Source organism: Amborella trichopoda, chromosome 9 (genome assembly GCF_054954075.1).
Source record: "Amborella trichopoda isolate Santa Cruz 75 chromosome 9, AtrichopodaSantaCruz75HAP2 v2.0, whole genome shotgun sequence".
NCBI classification, from domain to species: Eukaryota; Viridiplantae; Streptophyta; class Magnoliopsida; order Amborellales; family Amborellaceae; genus Amborella; species Amborella trichopoda.
Window position 1 is genome coordinate 17,020,072 of NC_142344.1, and position 21,351 is coordinate 17,041,422.

The following is a 21,351-nucleotide window of genomic DNA, read 5'->3' on the forward strand; positions in this document are numbered from 1 at the left end:
AAAGGTTTTCGACAATTCTGCCCATTTTTTGGTGGCAATAGAAAAAAATGGCTGCAGATAGCAATATCAATGGTGAATTAACAATACCCTAAATATAATAGTAGTCTTTTTATACTTGGACATACACATTTTCCTTGTCAATGGCTCGAGTTCTTGCATATCTCAGGTTTCAGCTCTCTCTGATCAAGTCGGAATGCAAGATGTTGGGGCAAATGCTGCTGACTTTGATGATGATGACGACGGCGGTTTGGTTAGTGACATCCCTTTTCCTTTTATGTTTCTCCCCATGTCTTATGTGGACTTTTATGGCCAGATGCTTGTCTTATTGCTTATTAAAATTAGGGTATCATTTAATGGTTCATTTTATTTCGTAAACTGCATAACATGCATTTATGTGTGCTTCTATATGGGAGCAACAACGTTTGAGAAAGCACTAGGCGGCATCTTGATTACGGAGTTCCCCATGCACATATATATGTGTATATGTGCGCTTCGAATGTATGCATCCCAAAGTTTTGATCACACACGCACATATAGATATAGACATAGATTTGGATATACATAGATATGGATTTATATATATATATATATATATATATATATATATATATATATATATATATATATATATATATATATATATATATGGGAAAAGTTTATATAAGGTTGCAACCTTAAAATGTAGAATCACAGATGCACCTCAAAAATTTATCGGAAATGTTGTTTTAATGTTGAAAAAACCCTCTAATCGATCATCTCAACATCGAGATGCATGAATATGAAAAAAAACGTTTTTGAGTCTCGAAAATAGTGCATCTTGCAACACATTATCTAGACTGTCCATTTTCAAGATTTTTATATATTTATAGTTCTACTTAATTTTAACCATTTTTGGAATTTAAAATTTTCTAATTAGGTGTGAAAATAGATTTTAAGATAATACTAAGTATTTTTAACGACAAAATTACATGTTATAATAAACTTTTAAGGTGCACCTTAATTAGATTGTTTAATGTTGCAACCTTATAGAAACTGCACCCATATATATATATATATATATATATATATATATATATATATATATATATATATATATATATATATATATATATATATATATATATGGGAAATGATTCTGTTAGCCTATGGGCTGACAGCTACAATGTCAACCACAGATTGAAACTGGGTCCAATCCAATGGTCACGACTTCATTTCGTATTTGAATTTTGATTTTTTTTTATACAAATCCAATCACTTGAAATGTTGAGCGTCTATTTTTTAAAAATAGGAGAATTTAATAAAATAATTCGTAAAATATAAATTTACCAAAATACCCCCAAAAAGTTTTGGGGGTATTTTTGTCAATTTATATTTTACGAATTATTTTATTAAATTCTCCTATTTTTGAAGAATAGAGTTTTGGGGGTATTTTTGTCAATTTATATTTTGTGAATTATTTTTTATATAGGTGCGCCTTGATGAGTAACATGTACGCATAACATTTCAAGTGATTTGGATTTGTAGAAAAAAAATGAAAATTCAAAGACGAAATATGGTTGTGATAGTTAGATTGGCCCAGATTCAATCTGAGCCGTTGGCTGTTTGTTTGATCCAAATTTTAAAATATACACTCTTTGCATTTGAATGAGCAGTCACAAAAAAGAAAAATTTGAAAACGTAACCTTGAAATTATTTTTTTAGCCCAATTAACATAGACCTTCCATTTTGATAAGATATTTAGATCTAGGCCTTACAATGATTTTTTCTTTTCCATTTTTTTAGATGCCTTTATTATCATTAGATGAATAATGTTAAAAAAGAAATAAAATGATTTTGAGTTTGCAAAGATTAAGATCTTGAAATTCTCCAAATGAATGGTCTAGATTCGTTGATGGAGGATACTCATTTTGACCATATCTAAGGTTCAAATCGAACTTTTTTGTTTGGGGATTGATTATTGAGATGAAAAGAGTGTGTGCAAAATTTTGGATCACACAAATACCACAAACATGGTTTTCTAGAAGTGTGGTTGCATTATACTATGATATAACCGTTGCATTAGATCACTGCCCATATATATATATATATATATATATATATATATAAACTTTTTCCATATATAATTTTAAATATAGCTACATGTACATATACAAATATATTTGTACACATGTATCTATGCACCACAAACACACATGTGATGGTGTGCTCTAAGACTGTTTGCCTTTGGTAGGAGGTTGCAATAACTCGTAGCCATCAAATGTGAACTCGGGTGGCTAGGAGCATCTCACAAAGTTCGTTGACAACCAATGTTCGCAAAATTTAACCGGAACGGTTAACCGGTTTTGGGGTTGGGAGTGGTTTGAATCAGAATCGGACTAACCGGGGCAGTTAACCGTTTTAACTGGTCAAGTATTTTTTTTTATTTTTTAAAAAGGTAAAGAACGTACAACAAAATTTTAAAAAAATTGAAAAAAACTAGAAAAACTTAGATTAAGTGTATGCTATTATATTACTTACATTTATCTTACAAAAAAAATTGAAACAACTTTTTATATAAATTAATATTGAATACTTTGAAGATATGCAAGACAATTTAGAATTTGACATTAATTTAATTAATGAAGTTACAAAGTCCAACTAACAATGCTAGTTGTAATGAGAGTGGCGAGGGGGATCATGATATTGTTGTGTTTCACTATCCGGATTTACAGGACGAAAAATCTGAGTAAAGCTTGGTGGAGTTTGTAATGCCGCAGTTGTGCCCCCTCTTTAGTCAGGAATATTTCTTGTGGTACCCCCTTGGCCAAAGTCTCCTAGACTCGTCCAGCCTTCATGCTCTCCGCCACCCTGTTCTGTGTTACCCCCACCTTGTTCTGTGTTACCCGCACCCTGTTCTGTGTTACCCCACCCTGTTTTGTGTTATGGCCCTCAACATCTTCAATATTGTCATCATCATGAATAACCAGGTTATGGTGACGGCTACGGCTTCGTCTCTCCCTTGTTGAGTAACTCCTATGCCTCAATGCCTGGACTTCCTCCCGAGCCAATCTCATTAAATCTTTCTGTTCGTCAGGCACCGCTTCATGTTGGTCCCCTTCACATTCTTGGATGATTGGTTCTTGCCAATTGTTTTCCATTGTCCCATCTGTTTCATCATCCTGTGCTTTATCTTCATCTTGTGTATAATCGTCATCCATGTCCATTGTCATGTCTTCTTCATTGGATGCTGCAACATTCACATTATCATCCATATCGGCAACTGCACCACTAAGAAAATCTTGGTCTAGTAGTGGGGTCTTTAGTGACACCCACTTCTCGGCGAGGTCCCTCTGGAAGATGTAATCAAGGTTGATCGGCGTGTAGTCTGTGGGGGTCCTCCTTATATGTTTCTCTTTTAATTTTAATTATAATGAGCGTATACTAAGTTGTGCAACATCTGTGTCTGTAACCTATTCCGCCTCAGGGCATGTATCCACTGAAATGTACTCCAGTTTCTCTCACAACCTGAGGTAGCACAGGTTTGACTCAAAATTCTAACGGCAATCTTTTGCAATTACTTTGTTCGAATTCCTTGTATCGTCTATCATTGTGCTGACACAGGCAAACATAGAAATACTTAACAATAGAAAATAAGTTGATTTAAAAAAAACCACAAATAGTAGTGTACTAAACTATTGTAAGTTTTAACTTAAAACTAACCTGGGTGCAATTTTAGAGCTGCTTTTTTGGCATTGTTGTATGCAAATTCCCCATTTTTTTCCATGTACATGATAAGCTAGAAATAACAAGATGCATATACAAGAAATTAGTACTACATAGACATGCAATTCACACGTTTTGATTAAGGTTTACCTGTTGCATACACTCCATCTGAGTTTCAAGATCAGGTTCAAGCTTGTAGATGCAGTTTCTTACCCCCTCCATGATATCTGCATCATCTAAAGTGGCATTGGAGTACAAATTTTGTGGATTAAGAAAGAACCCTGCACACGGTTTGTTATATTATTAATTACGGTAACTTTTCTCGGAGTAGAGAAAGAGTCATGAATTGCGACAGTGAATCATAAATTACCTACTGCATGGATATCCCGGTGCAGTTGGTCTCTCCACCTACGATCAACAATCTCCAATATCTCTTCATTCCATGTGTTATTCTCAAATATAACTTCCTTTGCACGTCTCATTGCATCGAATAGAAAACCCATTGCGGGTTTATCATCAGAGTCACTTAACCTCAACATCCGTACTAAAGGTTCAGTTACAGAAACAACATGGTTACATCGAGCCCAGAACCTCCGATCAAGAATGGTGGTTTCAACCTGCTTTCTAAGTTGACTCATTGCTGCCCTATCAGTCTGCCATTCATTAGAGCGTATCATTGACCTCAATCCTGCCTTGTTTACCAATATCGATTGTATCGTAAGGAACACTGTAGCAAATCTAGTAGTGGCTCCCTGACAATCTCTCGCATGCAATGCTCCCTCATCAAAGCATGAAGATACGTGTGATTGTATATAAATCTTGTAATCAACTTGCTCTTCAAAATACAATATTTAACCCTCTTCAGCTTCCCTATATCCTTGAGCATCAAATTAATACAATGGGCAGCACAAGGAGTCCAATAAATATTGGGTCTTCTCTCAATTAGCAACAAGCCTGCTTTTCTGTAATTTGCAATATTATCAGTCACTACTTGGACCACATTTTCAGACCCAACCTCATGTACAATTTTGTCTAGGTGTGCGCATATCAGTCTCTCAGTATGTCTCTTTCTTCATAAATCAATGCTAGAGTGGTAAACAATGCCCCTAGGGCAACCTATTAAAAAATTGACAAGATACGTATTGGACTTGTATTCCAACTGTCAGTCATGATGGTCACTCATGTACCTGGCTAGCAGACCTTGAACACTGCAATATACTTGTTAACATCATGAACAGTAGCTTCTAAACATGGCCCTGCAAGCTCTGTCGCAGTTGGACCTCTAACACCTGGTCCTGCCTCAGCTATAGAAGCTACCATTTGTGGGTAGAAGTCTGAGCTTGCAGAATTAAATGACAGTGCATTAGCATACCAGAACATGCTAATCATCTTTTTTGGTTTTTCTATTAATACACCTGCTGACGGAAATTTTAATTTTTTTTTATGATATTGTGCCTTGTGGGGATCAAGTCCAGAGGGTTCGCGGGTCATTGATGACACATCTATGGGTTCATGCTGTTGAGTAGTAGATGACTGACTATAAGAGGATGGACGACTAGAGAAACTACATCTCAATTTAATATATATGAATCTAAGCAATGAAGACCCACATCCTCCACTATCCGGTACTACATGTTCTTGAGGTTGACGGCTATTGGATGCACCATCCCTTCTCCCATACATCTCTTGAATTTTCATTTATTTATAATTAAGCTCTTGAATACTGGCAATCCTAGCTCGTTCCATTTGCGCCTCAAATTCTACCTCTTGGTCATCTTTCTCATCTATTGGACTTTCGTACCCCTTTCCTATCTCCTCTGCATCCCTTTCTCTCTGCACTTTTTTTCCTTTTCGTTCTGTAGTTATTTTTATCATTTGTTGTTTTACTTCTGGTGGCACTTCTTTACAATCGGTGACATTACCTTTTACCCAAGCAAGATGTTCTTTTAGGCGATAAATACCACCACCCATTTCCTTGTTTCAAAAATTACATCGAACTCTTCCTTTGTCATTCACTTTTGTACTATACTGCCATGTCACATCTCCCCTTCTCATCTTATTATTTTCTTGTAAATTTTCTTGAATATAAAAGTTCATTAAAAAAATATTTATTTGGGAAAATCACACTACCAAGGGGACCTTGTAAGCATGGATATTTAAGCCCTACTTCGCATGAAAATGAACAAGTGACAATAACATCCAATAGAAAAAAAAATTATAATTAAGATGACCATGAATCACCATGCCATTCAATTAATATTTCTCAATAAAAGACATGCATGTGTGCCTCTAGACCATGAAAGCTGAAAAAGCCATGCATGAGGGGAATGCATTAAGAAATGTGGTGAAATATGTTTTCTAGAGGGCTAAGGTCAAGTAAATCCTTCAATGGGGAATATGAACAAAAATAAGTGCCCAAACCTTTCCCAAAGCACATGGTACACCACGAAATTGAATAAGAGCAGCAACCTATTAAACAAGAAGTAATCCATATAAAGATACCTCAATTCCTGATGAGCAGTTTGCATTTCATGATAGTGACCCTTGCCATGAATATATATTCAAGGTAAAAAGTATTTTTCAAAAGTTTCTAAATGGATGCATCAGAAGGGAAAAATACATCCACTTTCCAAAAGTGGAATTTAATACACTCCTTGCTATAGGTTTAAACTATAAAGCATGCATTGCTCCAAGGAGTTCTACAAGCTAGTACAATAGATCAATAATGTATGTTGATCAAAACTGAAGATCTGATAAGATATGCTGCCAAAACTGAAACCTCTATAAAAATGGGCTTTAAACACAATTAAAGTTGAACAACTAAATATATCTATTTTTTATAACATTGCCGCATACATAAAGATATAAAATCTTAATTGCTGCATACATAAAGATATAATAGCTTAAGGCTTTATGACACAATTGCATAATGAAGTATAGCCAACAGGTAGTCCGATACTTAAAGAATACTTGGAATACTTAATGTTTTTTGAATCAAATCGACTCCACAAAATCAAATCATTCATAAAAAATGTCTCCCTAAAATTTAAAGAATGCTGGGAATACAATTTTTTTTTTATTGTATATATATATATATATATATATATATATATTCTCATATTCATCACAAAAAACATATTTTTATAAATATATATATTATATAACATTAAAAACAATCCTCACAAAAAAATATCAATTTTATTTTTCATTCAATAAACTCTAAAATCCCCAAAATTGACCTCCAAGTTTTTGTTTTTGTTCTAAAATTTGTTCATTTATTTTATGCAATCAATAATCTCAGACAAATATTGTTTATATATATTCTCATATTCATCACAAAAACCATATTTTTATAAATATATATATTATATAACATTAAAAACAATCCTCACAAAAAAAATATCAATTTTATTTTTCATTCAATAAACCTTAAAGTCCTAAAAATCCCTAAAATCCCCAAAATTGACCTCCAAATTTTTGTTTTTGTTCTAAAATTCGTTCATTTATTTTATGCAATCAATAATCTCACACAAATATTATTTATATATATTCTCATATTCATCCCAAAAAACATATTTTTATAAATATATATATTATATAACATTAAAAGCAATCCTCACGAAAAAAATATCAATTTTATTTTTCATTCAATAAACCCTAAAATCCCTAAAATCTCCAAAATCAACGTCCAAATTTTTGTTTTTGTTCTAAAATTCGTTCATTTATTTTATGCAATCAATAATCTCACACAAATATTGTTTATATATATTCTCATATTCATCACAAAAAACATATTTTTATAAATATATATATTATATAACATTAAAAACAATCCTCACAAAAAGAATATCAATTTTATTTTTCATTCAATAAACCTGAAAATCCCGAAAATCCCTAAAATCCCCAAAATTGACCACCAAATTTTTGTTTTTGTTCTAAAATTCGTTCATTTATTTTATGCAATCAATAATCTCACACAAATATTGTGTATATATATTCTCATATTCATCACAAAAAACATATTTTTATAAATATATATATTCATTAAAAACAAAAAAAACCTAAATTCCTAAAATCAAGCTCCAAAATTTCTTTTTGTTATTAAAAAATCGTTTTTTTATTTATTGCAATAAATAATACTAGTCAAATATTGTCTGAAAAATCTTAAAAGAGCTGCAAAATTAAGAAAAAAATTTAAAAATTGTGTTCGGGCTTACCTTGTCTGCTTCAATCTCAGAATCGAGCCCCAAATCTCTCCATTTCAATGAAATCAGGAGTCTTGAAATATATGTATCTCTGTGATCATCAAAATCCCTAACTTTTATCGAAAAAAACTGAAAAACCAGGCCAAAATCAAAGGAATGGCGGATTTTTCATAACAAAATGAAGAACACAAAAAAATGCACCAAAAATTCGCCAAAATCGATCTAATCTTGGAGTTTTTGATTCTATATTGATGGATTTATAGAAGATTTGATGGTATAGTACAATAATTGAGCCAAAAAAACAAAAAAACGGTACAAAAATGTATCAAAAAGCTCCAAAAAATGGCGGATCACGAGTTCTGCCCAAATAATGGGCATTGTTACAAATAATGGCCGTTATTTGCTGTGGCGCCGTTATTTTGTTATGTCGCCCCATATAACGCCAAAATAACGCCAAACCGAACCGGTTTTTACAAAACTGGTCGGTTTGGTCAAAAATTCGCCAGTTGAAGGCTTAACCGGCTGGTTTTTGAGCTGATTTTTTCAGGACGATGTGTTTTTTTACAAGTACACTAAAACCGGACCTAACCGGAATCGCCACCCCACTGGTAGCGAGCTAATCGGCCTGTTCCGGTTCCGACCAGCTGGTTTTTTGAACACTGATGACAACTTTCTTGGACTTTGAGCATGATCAGTGGCCCACCCCCAGCAGTACTAGTTCACATTTGATGGTAGGAGTGGTGATTGCGACCTTGCGCTAAAGGTAAACAGTCTTAGTGTAGATAGGAGTAGCAATGGGTTGGGTGGCCCTGCCCTAAAAAACTAGGGCTTGGGCCACAAAATATGGCTTGAGGACTGGGCTGGGGCTAGGGCCAAGACAGGTCTAGTTTGGTTCGGCTCAGCTCTCATATTCTCATCATTTTTCCATTGTTTTCCTTCAATTTTACCTAGCGCAGCCCTAACCATAGTGCAATAGGCCGGGCTAGGGCCAGGTTGGTCCAGCCTGGGCCCTGCCCATTGCCAGCCCTAATTGTAGACTTATCCTATGCATACCTACATTTAGACATATTTGCATATACGAATGTCAAGCACTAAATCACCCACAATCTTGTAATCTATCTTGATTGTTCACAACAAATCCCAAAAAGAAAAAATGGAATTGAGAAGATTTCTTGTTCACAATGAATCCCAAAAAGAAAAAACGGAATTAAGGAGATTTCAAAAGTTTTGAAAGTTTTTCAGTTTCAAAAAAAAGTTTCGAAAGTTTTTATTTTTTTGTTTCTCTTAAAAAAAAAATTGTTGGGAAGCTTTTTTTTTGGGTTTATTTTTATTTATTTATTTGGTTTTTTTTGGGGGTTTTTGGGGAGGGGGTGTGTCGGGGTTGGGTTTTTTGGGGGGGAGACCCCCAGCCTGTCTCGAGGCGCCATCTAGGTGTCTGAGGTGGGTGCCTTTTAAAGATCATATATTAGTACATGCATGCAGAAACTGTTGCTATATCAATTTTTAAGAACTAAGGCTCGGCTTGGGAATCCCCAGCTGCCCGAGGCCAGTTGACTTGCAGAGTCCCTAGTTCACTTGGCAAGTCTTTATCTTGCACAACTTGGATATTCTTAATAATATTCACTTATGGTTCTCATGGTTAGCCCTCCACAATCGTCTTCCTACTTCCTCTCTTCTGCAGCAACGTGATATTTCCCTAGCATCTTTTTGCCCTTTCTGTAAAAACAGTGATGATAGCCTATGTCATCTATTGTTTCAATGTGATTTTTCCTAGGGTTCCCAATGGACGAGTTGGGGGGTTTTAGGACTCGGGACCCTCACGAGCTGTGTGGGTTCTGATGCCTCCATGTTGAGGCATGTCCTTGTTCTTCAAATGCAAGTCAGTTTATTTATTTATTTTTGATACAGAAGTGCCAAAGTTTATTGGTCCACCATCTGTGTAAATATGTCTCCTTTAATGCAGTCCCTCAATGCTCGTTCCAGAGCCATGCTGATGCAGAAATTGGACCGTAGCGGTGCTGCAACAAGGTAAATGTTTCCCTAAGACCTCCCAGAAAATGTGGTCCTTATATTATTGACACTACAATTTCATTGTTCATTTTTGTATTCTTTCTAGTATCGCTGGTTCACTTGGCACACCCGCTGTGACTGGCCCTGCAGTAAGCTTACCATTACCGGCAGCTAATCTTCTCGGGAGTGCTCCCTTGGTTTCCCCCCTCATCTCTACACTTGGACAGCCTTCTGTGGCTGGTCTTAGTCTACCTATAGCTGCTGCGATTGCATCACCTGTCATTTCCATTGGAGTGCCTAGTGAATGCCTTCTTCTGAAGAACATGTTTGATCCTAAGGCGGAGGTATGTGGAGAAGTATCATTTTGGATTTTGATCGCTATGTTTCATTTAAAGATGTTCTGAACCAATGACATGCATTGCAGACAGAACCTGATTTTGATGTTGATATCAAAGAAGATGTCCAAGAGGAATGCTCCAAGTTTGGCACGTTGAAGCACATTTTTGTTGACAAGTAAGTCATGATGGTTTTAGAATATCCCATTCCCTCTTTCATTATTGTTGGATGACCATGTGCCACATATCCACAATTGCTCTTTGCAGGAATGATTTCTGATTGGTCAAAGAGTAGCATTATAGTTGTGATGTTGAGAGTTAGAAAAGCTTGTGCTTTAGTCTTGACTGTCCAATAATTATAATGTGGAGAGCTGAGAAGGATATGTGTCGCTGCTGACCTTTCAAAATTGTAATTTAATATTCCAAACTGAAATTGATTGCTAGATGTTGAACCCCCAATCTCTGAAATCATGAACCAAGTCCATATACTTCGAGTAGCTAAATGCTGAACGCTGACATATTTGCTGTTCCATCCCTACTGTCTATGTTTTACCAATGGCAGGATTAGCGAGGGGCATGTGTATTTGCGATTTGACAGTGCTACTGCTGCCATTGGTGCTCAGCGTGCTATGCATGGAAGATGGTTTGCTGGCAAGATGATCACAGCAACTTTCATGGTATCTATACTACTACTTTCGCATTTTCCGTGCTTTTTCATTGTGAACTTTGATGGTTTTCTAAAGAACAAAAAAAAAAACTTTTATGGTTTACTGACAAACAATAACTGTTCTACAGCTACCTCAAAATTATGAGGCGAAGTTCCCCAACAGCAAGTGAGCAGACAGTTGGAGGCGGGTGAGCTGTTTTACATATGGCCTGATGGACAATTTCCGGTGTCTGGATGCCTGGACAACAGACCGTTATTGGTTTCTTTTATACATTTTGCTTGGTCTTAGAAGACGTCTTTTGAGGTCCTTTTTTGTAATGCTGGGGGGAGAGAAGAATGATTTTTGGTTGACGTTGCTTAGCCAGGGGGATTCAATGGTCTGTATGTCCTTGATGCAAGGTGCCTACCCTTATGTTTAATTTTTGCACCCGTATTTGCGGGCCTAGCACTCTGTACATGCTTAATTGTGTTCGTTAAGGAATTTAATTGGTTGGGCAGTTAGGGCCATAGGGTTCTCTCTCTCTCTCACATACACACGCACACACAGACAAGCTTCTCTTCTACGGTAAGTTCACTTAAATATATCTTAAATATCATCTATTTCATCGAGAGAGAAATGAGATTAACTTAAATCTAAGTGAACTTGCAGTTTATTTAAGTATTATATTTAAGTGGAATTTGCAGTGTTTAACTTAAATATAATCTATTTCATCGAGAGAAAATAAGATTATTTTAGTCTAGGAAATAAGAGTATTATTTATCAAGAAATGTATTCTATTTCTGCAGAGCTATCTTTATCTACAAGGAGATCATTACATGGAGTGATTCTTTTCATCCAATTTGTATCAGTTGCTTCGGCTTTGGAAATGTTTTTGAATTTCCTTTAACATAGATCTGATATATGAGTTGAAGTTGCACGTTGGTAAATCGAAAGAAAAGGTTTTAGGGTGAAATGAGATGGGATAAACTGCGAAAGCAGCAGGGAAATCAAAACATTCTAGTCTTTTCCTTTTCTACATTGGAAAAAAATTCCCATCACGCAGTGGAAACCTGTATTCGTGGCATGAACAATGCCAAAAAGAAAAAAACGGAAGTTCAAAATGTATTCATTTCTTTTCAAACTCATGATCATTATGATCAAGATTATAGATAGGTGAGATAATGCATGTGCTAATGAGGCGGGGGTTAAAGCTGTTCTTGAAAGGAAATGCTAGGAGAAATGGTTTTTGGGAAAGTAGATTCCCTTAATACTATTACATGGCAGAAGATTCCATGGAATTTACTAGCTATGCTATTTGATCTGTACATCTTTACAGAGAATTGAATATGGAGGCTGATTGGTTGGCTAGGAGCTGGTCGAGATTCTTTACTTTTTGTATTGGGGGATGGTTAATAAGTTGTTAGCTTGTCCGTCTCTGACAACTTTATTAATAAAATAGAAGTAAATTTGCTAAAAGAAGATGGATTCAAAATCAACTTCTTTCTTTATGGTTTATAGATATGTGAAGAAAAATTCAAAATCTCCTTATATATTTTTTTTATCATGATAGCTGAGAGATTACATAAATTTTGAAATGCTAGAGGATCTCTAAGATGAAAAAGGGGGCAACGATTGATAAACAAAATTAAAGTGTGGACGCCTAATTTAATTTTGTTTTTAAATTCTAAAACACTGGAGCATACTATCCTAGTGCATCATAGGTTACACTACTATAGTCAACCCTAGACTAGAGTCTAGTCTAGAATACTCTCAATTATGCTTAGAAATACCAAATAATTTGAGTTAGACAATATTTCAAGCTCAGTCAACTAGAGATTTTTGGAGCAGAAATGGCAGGAAAATATATCGAAATCTGCATCAGCCAAAATCGACAGCAACGCAGAGCATGCTGCTGGACGCAGAAGGCTGTGACGTGTATCGTGTCGCTGACACATGCCAACCCGGGATTTGTGTCGACTTCTTGTTTTGGGTACATTTTTTACCCTTTTTCCAGCCTTCAAAAGAATCCACAATACGTAAACCTGCCCTCTAGATCTAAGCTCTAATCCTAGTTCATCAGATTTGGGCCCTAGATCTAGGAACTATAATTCATATATAAGCAACTTTTTTTATTAAAAAAAAAAACCCTGGAAATAAAATTCTAGATGACACTCTCCGAAGAACTACGTTCATTTATTCGGATCTAAAATCTCGAGGATCAAAGAGCATAGACCTAATCTTGGGCACAACTTCGGGTGTGGGACCTGAGGGCCAGGCTTCCAAGTTCTTACATTTTATTTTCCGTCTTGCTTGGTTTCCATTATTTTATGCATTTATTTCAAATTTTACACAAGCCTAAGCAGACCGGGCTGCAGATGTTAAACAAATTGAACTTTGAGTAGTCTGGAAATAACATCTAAACAATTTGGCCACATACGTATCAATGGAAGACAACAGTTACACAAAAGTGGGCATGCATTGAGAGAGCAAGTAATGGTGTTTGTAACGGGGAAACAGAAATTGTTCTGGTGCAGCACATGTAGGAGCAAAAGTCTCACTCTCTCTTAAACTCTCTATTATCATTATTGCGGCCGTAGTGTCTCAGAGAAGCACATGGCGTGTGCACTCAACACTTTTAATAACAAGAATCCAAATCTACCCTGGTGGGTATATGACATTGTTGGCCATGTGCTCCTCAGTACATCTTTTCTCATTTATTTTCCTCATTTATAACTGCATCTCCTCTCATTAATTTCTACAATTTGCTACTCATTTACTGCTGCATCTTCTCTCATTAATTTCTAGAATTTGCTATTCATTTACTGCTGCATCTTCTCTCATTAATATCTAGAATTTGCTACTCATTTACTGCTGCATCTTCTCTCATTCATATCTAGAATTTGCTATCCATTTACTGCTGCATTTTCTCTCATCAATATCTAGAATTGGCTATTCATTTACTGCTGCATCTTCTCTCATTAATTTCTACAACCCAAGTTTGTTTAATACACTAGTTGAGGGAAGGGAGACTCCCCTTCTTGCCAATAAAATAAGAAGAAGAAGGAGCCTTACACCAAACAATCCCAATGAGTCCTCTCACCACACAAATACATACACACATGGTGGGTGGCAGTAAACAATGCATGCGTAGCGGGCTTGCTTTGTTCCATTTTCTACAAGCACGCCTCTGCTTGCTATGCGGTGAAGCTCACTGCACACGCTGGTTCTACGAAAATTGGAGTGAAGTTGAGAAGGTTTGGCCAAACTGCCAGTCAGGTGGTGCAACATCGGGGAATTCGACGGTGGTTCCGTCGGTGTTGGCTATGCGGAATGAGAGGCCCTGGCTGTTGAGATATGAATTGCTCTGCCAGTTCGCTCCCCAGTTCCTCGACATCCTCTGCCAGTCGCCCTCGCTTCCCTTGATCCACACCGCAGAAATGGATCCACCGCCACCCACATTGCTGATCAGAACCAGTTCAAAGTAGGACCTCCCATTTATCGTGAACCGGATGCCCCCGTGCTTCCTACAAGGGACACTGCACCAGACGAAATTGGATCTGTGATAAGTTTTAACGAAATTTTATATTGGCTGCCTACCTAACACAACTTTGCCGCATGAGATTCAATTCTTTAATTACAAAACCAAATTGAAAAGAAAAAACAGCAGTAGTAGTGGTATTGGCCAATACCTTCTGTAGAGAATAGGAATGATGCCTCCTCGGTAGATACCAATCTTCTCCCATGCAGGCTGCGCCATGTCAAAGTGCTGGAGAGGGGGGTTGCACCACCCACCGTCGTCGTTGGGGAGAGCAAAGTTCGGAGGGCAGAAATTGGTGGCAGTGATGGTCACGGACTTCCCGGGCAGGCACCATCTGGGGTCGGTCTTGGTATCACAGACAATCTGGTAACACTGACCGCAGGACGCCCCGTCGTTGAAAAGAGCAGTGCTAAGAGCAGCAGTTCTGGTGCCATAGCCGGTCGAGTAGAGGTTCCCATAGCCGCACGCACCGCCCATAGTTCCCGACGCGTCACTCCCACCGTAGAATGTGGCGTGGGCTGATGTCCATGGGCCCACACTCATGGCCTCCGTGTACAAACCCGAAGCAGCAAGGAAGATCAACAGACCAACCATGGGAGAAGCCATTATCATGGTTATGGTCATTAGTGTCATATGAGAGAGAGAAAGAGAGAGAGAGAGGAGTTCTTGAGCATGGAATACAGGGCAACTTAAATAGAGAGGAAGGCATGTGAAGGGTGCACGAAATCAGGGAGTTAAAAGAGATGTTTAATGGGGTGGGCGGTGATGCTGATATCTGGTAACATTGGGGAGAGAGCTGAGGTGGTTTGAGAGAGATTCTCTTCAATTATTCCCACGTTCTCCACCCCTCGCATCCACATGCTCATAAGCCCAAACCTAATGACACCAAACAATTTATAAACAATGATTTGCAGAGAGAGCATTTCACTCCCAACCGACGAGTCCTCTAGGCCTTGGTAGCTTCCACAAAATAATATCAAAATTTTCAGCTGCTTTCAAAACAAAGTTTGCATTTCTCGCGAACAAACATGAAAAGTAGGAGTCTTCTTGGTACCTTCCACAAAATAATATCGAAAATTTCAGCTGCTTTCAAAACAAAGTTTGCATTTCTCGCGAACAAACATTAGAAGTACTACAATTGTGGATGCCGTGAACCAAACACGCCTTAGACTATGGGGATGTAACCCATTCAGTTGGGTTACCGACATAAAATTGATTAAAAAAAATTGAGAAAGCACTTTATACATGTTTGAATATTGAATAGAGATTGTTTAATTTTTGTACCATCAAATTTAAGTGTTTAAGAAGTTAAAATCTAATTCAATTTTTTTTTTCATCTTAAAATTTGTGAAGGGTCTTAGGTTTATCTAAAGATATTCAATGTCTATTTATCAATATGAATATACAAGCTTGTCTTATATAAACAACTACAAATGACAAATATAAATAAATTACAGACACCTAAATTATAGGTAGATTTACCCTAAAATACACGATACTTCACCCACCCTTCCCAAATATATAGATTACAATATACATATTCCATATTACTTGATAGAAAATATTTAATTTCCTTTCACACTCCTCCTCAAACTCAAGATTCAGAGCAGTTAGAGTTTGAACACTCAGTTGCAGAAATGAGCAGTTGGATCTTCAGGTGCATACTCAAATTGCTTGTTCAGCAAGCATAGAAATCAGCGGCAGATCAACAAGCCTCAGAAACAAAAGGCAAGAACATAGCAACAATTCAGAGTTCAACAATAAACAAAAACTTCAGATCTTCACCAGAGATTGAAAACAGTCGAGTCAGCCGAGAAAACAGAATGACACTTGATCAGACAAGATCGAGTAACAGAATAACATACTCGATCATGCAGTTTAGAACATGATTGAGTAACAGATTCGATCGTACATGAATAGGCACATCGAAGATGAACCTGACTCTGATACCATGTGAATAGTTTCAGGTTTCTCTGAAGAGCCTCAAATATCCATTTATCAATATGAATATACAAGCTTATCTTATATAGATAAATACATATATAAATATATAAATAAATTACAGACACTTAAACTATACTCAGACTTACCATAAAATACAAGATACTTCACCCACCCTTCCTAAACAAACAGATTACAATATACACCTTCCATATTAACTTGATAGACAATATATACTTTCCTTTCACAAAATTAACTCTAGCGATTCTTAAGTGGTGCCCAAAATTTTAGACCGAAAAGAATCCTCCTAAGTAGTTCTTTCACCCCCCCATGGGAGAAGTGTGCTGAATCCCCTTTGGGAGGATAACTTTGGGAGGATAACATGCGCACTAATAATTAATAAATACATATTTAAAGTTCTTGTTAAACCAGGTTGCATTCATGCAAGAGTTTCAAACCCAGAGAGAGAGAGAGAGAGCCCAAAAGCTTAATACATATTTAAAGTTCTTGTTAAACCAGGTTGCATTCATGCAAGAGTTTCAAACCCAGAGAGAGAGAGAGAGAGAGAGAGAGAGAGAGCCCAAAAGCTTAAGCATGTAACTCGAGATGGTTTCCTGGGGTGGAAGGTGCAGAGAGAGAAAGACAATGGAGATTTGGACCCGACTCCAAAGGGATGAATGGAGTGTTTGTGCGTTTTTTTTACGCAATATCCCCTGTGCGGATAATAAAAGAGACGATTGGCTTTCAGACACCAAATACGCTTAAAAAAACCACGGAAGCACGTGCTTGATAAAGCTTATGCTTTGGAGAGCCCCTATATAATATCATCTCAGCCCTAGAAAGAGCACAAGAGTGGCCCCTAATGCTATGAAGATATTTCCCAAGTTTCAGCCCGATTGAGTGAGGCTACTAGGAGATATGAGGAAAGTGAGATAAAAGAGTACTTTGCCCTGTAAGTGTACAGATAAACAGTACAACAAAATTCTTAGAAATTGACCTCAGATGGCCTCCGAACCATTGCATAGGACTTCAGAATGTCAAAATACCCCAACCCCTGAATTTCAGTCCAGATGGACCTTTCTAGGCGGCGCCTACTTCCAAATATGGGTGGTTTCTATACTATTTAGGATTTCACAGCTTGAACAAGTTTTCAACAATAGCAAAATCCTGTTACACTTCTTAAAAAATGGGCGAAATTTGTGTCACTAGATCTCTCCATTCGCAGGCTGGATAAAGCCAAATTTTGGATATGTTGTGGTCCTCGACGAGCACAATCTTTGGTGTAAGGCTCGCACATTATCGTCGACCAGATTGAAATATATCCCAAAGAGAAGTCCGCAAGTTCCCAAGCACATACAAAAATCAATTTGCGTGACCTCTTTGCACTTCGACGACCATAATTCTATATCCAACTGTTGGATCAAACTCAAATTTAACGCACTACAATCATGACTCGATGATATTCGATTTGACATAAGAGAAGTTGCAATCCGGGTGCAAGAAAAAGTCCATCCAAGGCTCGAAAATGGGCACGATTTTTTAGATACAAAAAATTGATTTTCTGATAACTTGCAGGAATCATAACTTGGTCAATCAGAGATCATTTCACATGATTCTCATTGCAAAAATATCGTGTTGACTAATAAAAAAATCACAATAAACTCGGTATTTTAGAAATAATTTTAGAAAAGTTTACATGAAAATCATGAAACCCAAAAACATCAAGGACTTCTTCATCAAATATTTGTAGTTCATTGCAAATCATATATAAAAACGATCGTGGCGAGACAATCTATATTTTCCTGATGATAGATCATTCGTTCCGGTGCTGAAAATGCCACAACCAATGACCCATTTTATGTGGGTGGGGAGAGGTCCCTTTTTAGTGTAGATATCCCCCTCGAAATTATGGCTAAGGGAGTTCGTAAAACCTTGGTTATGAGTCTAAAGGATCACACTAACCTTAAGTGACCTAAACCTAATAGAATTATCACAAAACCACCTGAAACTTATTTCAATACCCTCACGTAATCACCTTAGACACTCATGAACCTTGTGAACCTAGAAAATTGACCGGAATCCTGATAAAATATCCTGAAACCTAAAATCGAGACCCTAAAATCCTAGCATTGTAGGCACATAAAAAATACCTCAAATTTGATTCCAAATTTTAGAGGAGGTCGCAGGATTTGTAATGGTCCAAGAGTAGACTGAATCTGACTTATGTTTAAAAAGTTATAGCCCGGGGGAATTTGTTAAAAGAAATAATAATTTAGTCCCTATCGAGGGTGGACACGCGTTAGCGTGTGACACACCGCACAACCTGATGGGCAAGAAAATGGGTCACTATGCATTTTAAGCCCGTTTTGACTTATTTTGAGTCTGTTTTTTTATCAAATTTTTTTTTTTAAAAAAAACCTAAACCTAATCCTAATTGAACTAGGAGATTATAACAATTAATTTCCACCTTAACCCTACTTCAAGCCTACAAATAAGATAAAATCCCGAAATCATTAGAAAATAGGATAAAATCCTTAAAAAATAGGATAAAATCTCGGAATTAGGAAAATACCTGAAAGTATGAAAAACCTTAAGAAATTCCTAGAAAATTAAAAAAATCTTGAAAAATCCACAAAAATATCAAAATTGGATTTTACTATACGAGATCCCAAAAACCTTAGAAAATTAAAGAAAACCTCTTTAAATCCCAAGAAAAGCCCAAGTAGATTCTCCTAAGAATAGCTAGGTTTATTCTTGCCTTAGAAACCCAAGTGAAAATCTTAAGATCCACCAATTCCAATAAGCAAAAAACATCCAAAAAAGAAGATGGTGGAATTATACACAAGTCTTAGTAAAATTGTCTATTATTAATTACTTAGTAAAATTTAAAAATATTGAAAAGTAAAATACATAGATCTTGAAGCTGACACTCCTAGTGGACTCAAGAAAGAATCATATATGGATAGATTTGTATTGTTTCTGAGCCCATAATTTGAGCGACCTCACTTTCTCAACTTTTTCATAAATTTTAACCCAGTTTTACAAAGATTTGAGTTAATCTCACCATGAGATCGGTACAAATCGGAGTGTAAACAGTTTGGCACCTATCGTGGGGGCTCTCGAGCTTCAAATCTGTATATTTAGACTGTTAATTTCATCTTAAAAATTTCAGATTTTATTTTTCATAAAAATTAATAATAAAAGAAGAACCCCAGATCTTTTGGAGGACACGTTTTGAATATATATATATATATATATATATAAAAGATGGGATTAGCCCACTAACTCATATGAACATATGAGCGCAACGGCCTATATTGAATATGGGCCGATCTGACGATCACAGATGTCCGGTAGTATTTGAATTTTATTTTATTTTCTAAATCATTTGAAATTTTAGGCGTGTATTCTTCTCATCAATGCGCACCTAATAAAAATATAAAAAAAATTATTTGTAAAAACAAAATGACCAAAATATCCCCCGCAACTTTTCAGAGGTATTTTGGTCAATTTATTTAATATAAAATATTTTTTTGATATTTTTCAGAGGTTCACCTATTTTTGATAAACACACGCCTATAGGCAAAAATAAATAGTGATTTTTCCTACCCTCATCACCATCCAAAGTTCATCGTACGGTCACGATTGTTCGGCAGTGTTTTATTTTTTATTTTTTTATACAAATCAGAATGATCTAAACTTTGGAATGTGTGTTCATAAAATAAATTGATCAAAATACCCCTGAAATGTTTCAGGGGTATTTTTGTCAATTATGTTTTACGAATTATTTTATTTTATATTTTTATTAGGTGCTCCTCACTAGGATTTATGTACGCTCCAAATTTTAGATCATTCCAATTTATAGAAAAAATCTGAAAAATGAAACATTACCAGATGATCGTGATCGTGCGATGGACTTTGGACGGTGATGAGGTTAGGCGAAATCATTGTTCATTTTTGCCTATAGGCGTTTTGTAGTATCTTTCATTCAGTTCATTCAGATTTATAGAAGAAAAATAAAAAATGAAACACTATCGGACAATCGTGACCGTGCGATGTACTTTGGACAGTGATGAGGGTAAGCAAAATGACTATTTATTTTCGCCTGTAGGCGTTAGGAAGAATTTTCATATATATATATATATATATATATATATATATATATATACATATATATATACATATATATATATATATATATATACATATATATATATATATATATATACATATATATATATATACATATATATATATATATATATATATATATATATATATATATATATATATATATATATATATATATATATATATATATATATATATATATATATATATATATATATATATATATATATATATATATATATATATATATATATATATATGGAAAACACTACGCAATGTCTCAAGGAGAAAATGAATAGTAATTTCGCCTAAAGTTCATTGTACGGTCACAGTTGTCCGATAGTGTTTCAATTTTCATTTTTTTTATAAAAATCAGAATAATCTGAAATTTGGAGCTTATGTTCATAAAAAATTAGAGAATATAATAAAAATAAAATAAAAAATAATTCGTAAATATAAATTGACCAAAATACCCTTAAAAATTTACGGGGGTATTTTAGTCAATTTATATTTTACGAAATATTTTTTTTCATATTTTTATTAGGTGAAAATCACTAATATGTACACACACTCCAAATTTCAGATCATTCCAATTTTTAAAAGAAAAATGAAAAATAAAACACTATCGGACAATCGTGACCTTACGATGAACTTTAGACTGTGATGAACATAGGCAAATTCACTGTTCATTTTCGCTTATCGGCATTGGGAAAATTTTTCCTCTCTTTCTATATATATATATATATATATATATATATATATATATATATATATATGGCAAAAGTTTATGGGTGTGGTTTCTATAAGGTTGCGACCTTAAACAATCCAATTAAGGTGCACAT

At 35.5% G+C, this 21,351-nt stretch overlaps 2 protein-coding genes across 6 annotated transcripts in view; one reads left to right on the top strand and one right to left on the bottom strand.

Annotated features, from left to right (window-relative positions):
• Positions 1-11,426, top strand: part of LOC18424523 (uncharacterized) — a 36,208-nt gene extending 24,782 nt beyond the window's left edge. For all 4 annotated transcript variants that reach the window (XM_020676615.2, XM_006829109.4, XM_020676616.2 and 1 more), the window contains 6 exons: positions 167-250; positions 9,871-9,935; positions 10,024-10,261; positions 10,342-10,430; positions 10,815-10,929; positions 11,048-11,426. In XM_020676615.2, the coding sequence (XP_020532274.1) occupies positions 167-250; positions 9,871-9,935; positions 10,024-10,261; positions 10,342-10,430; positions 10,815-10,929; positions 11,048-11,089 (633 nt within the window). In that variant the 3' untranslated portion in view covers positions 11,090-11,426. The remainder of the gene's footprint in view (positions 1-166; positions 251-9,870; positions 9,936-10,023; positions 10,262-10,341; positions 10,431-10,814; positions 10,930-11,047) is intronic.
• Positions 11,427-13,837: 2,411 nt separating this feature from the next.
• On the bottom strand, positions 13,838-16,455 carry LOC18424525 (expansin-A11). 2 transcript variants are annotated; one of them, XM_020676593.2, is made up of 2 exons: positions 14,589-16,455; positions 13,838-14,435 (listed from the first exon to the last, which is right to left on the bottom strand). In XM_020676593.2, exons 1-2 carry the CDS (start codon positions 15,068-15,070, stop codon positions 14,126-14,128), a joined length of 792 nt encoding a protein of 263 aa, XP_020532252.1. In that variant the 5' UTR covers positions 15,071-16,455; the 3' UTR covers positions 13,838-14,125. The 2 variants fall into 2 exon arrangements, with proteins under 2 accessions (XP_020532252.1, XP_020532251.1); XM_020676592.2 differs by having other exon boundaries at positions 13,838-14,456.
• Positions 16,456-21,351: the final 4,896 nt, after the last annotated feature.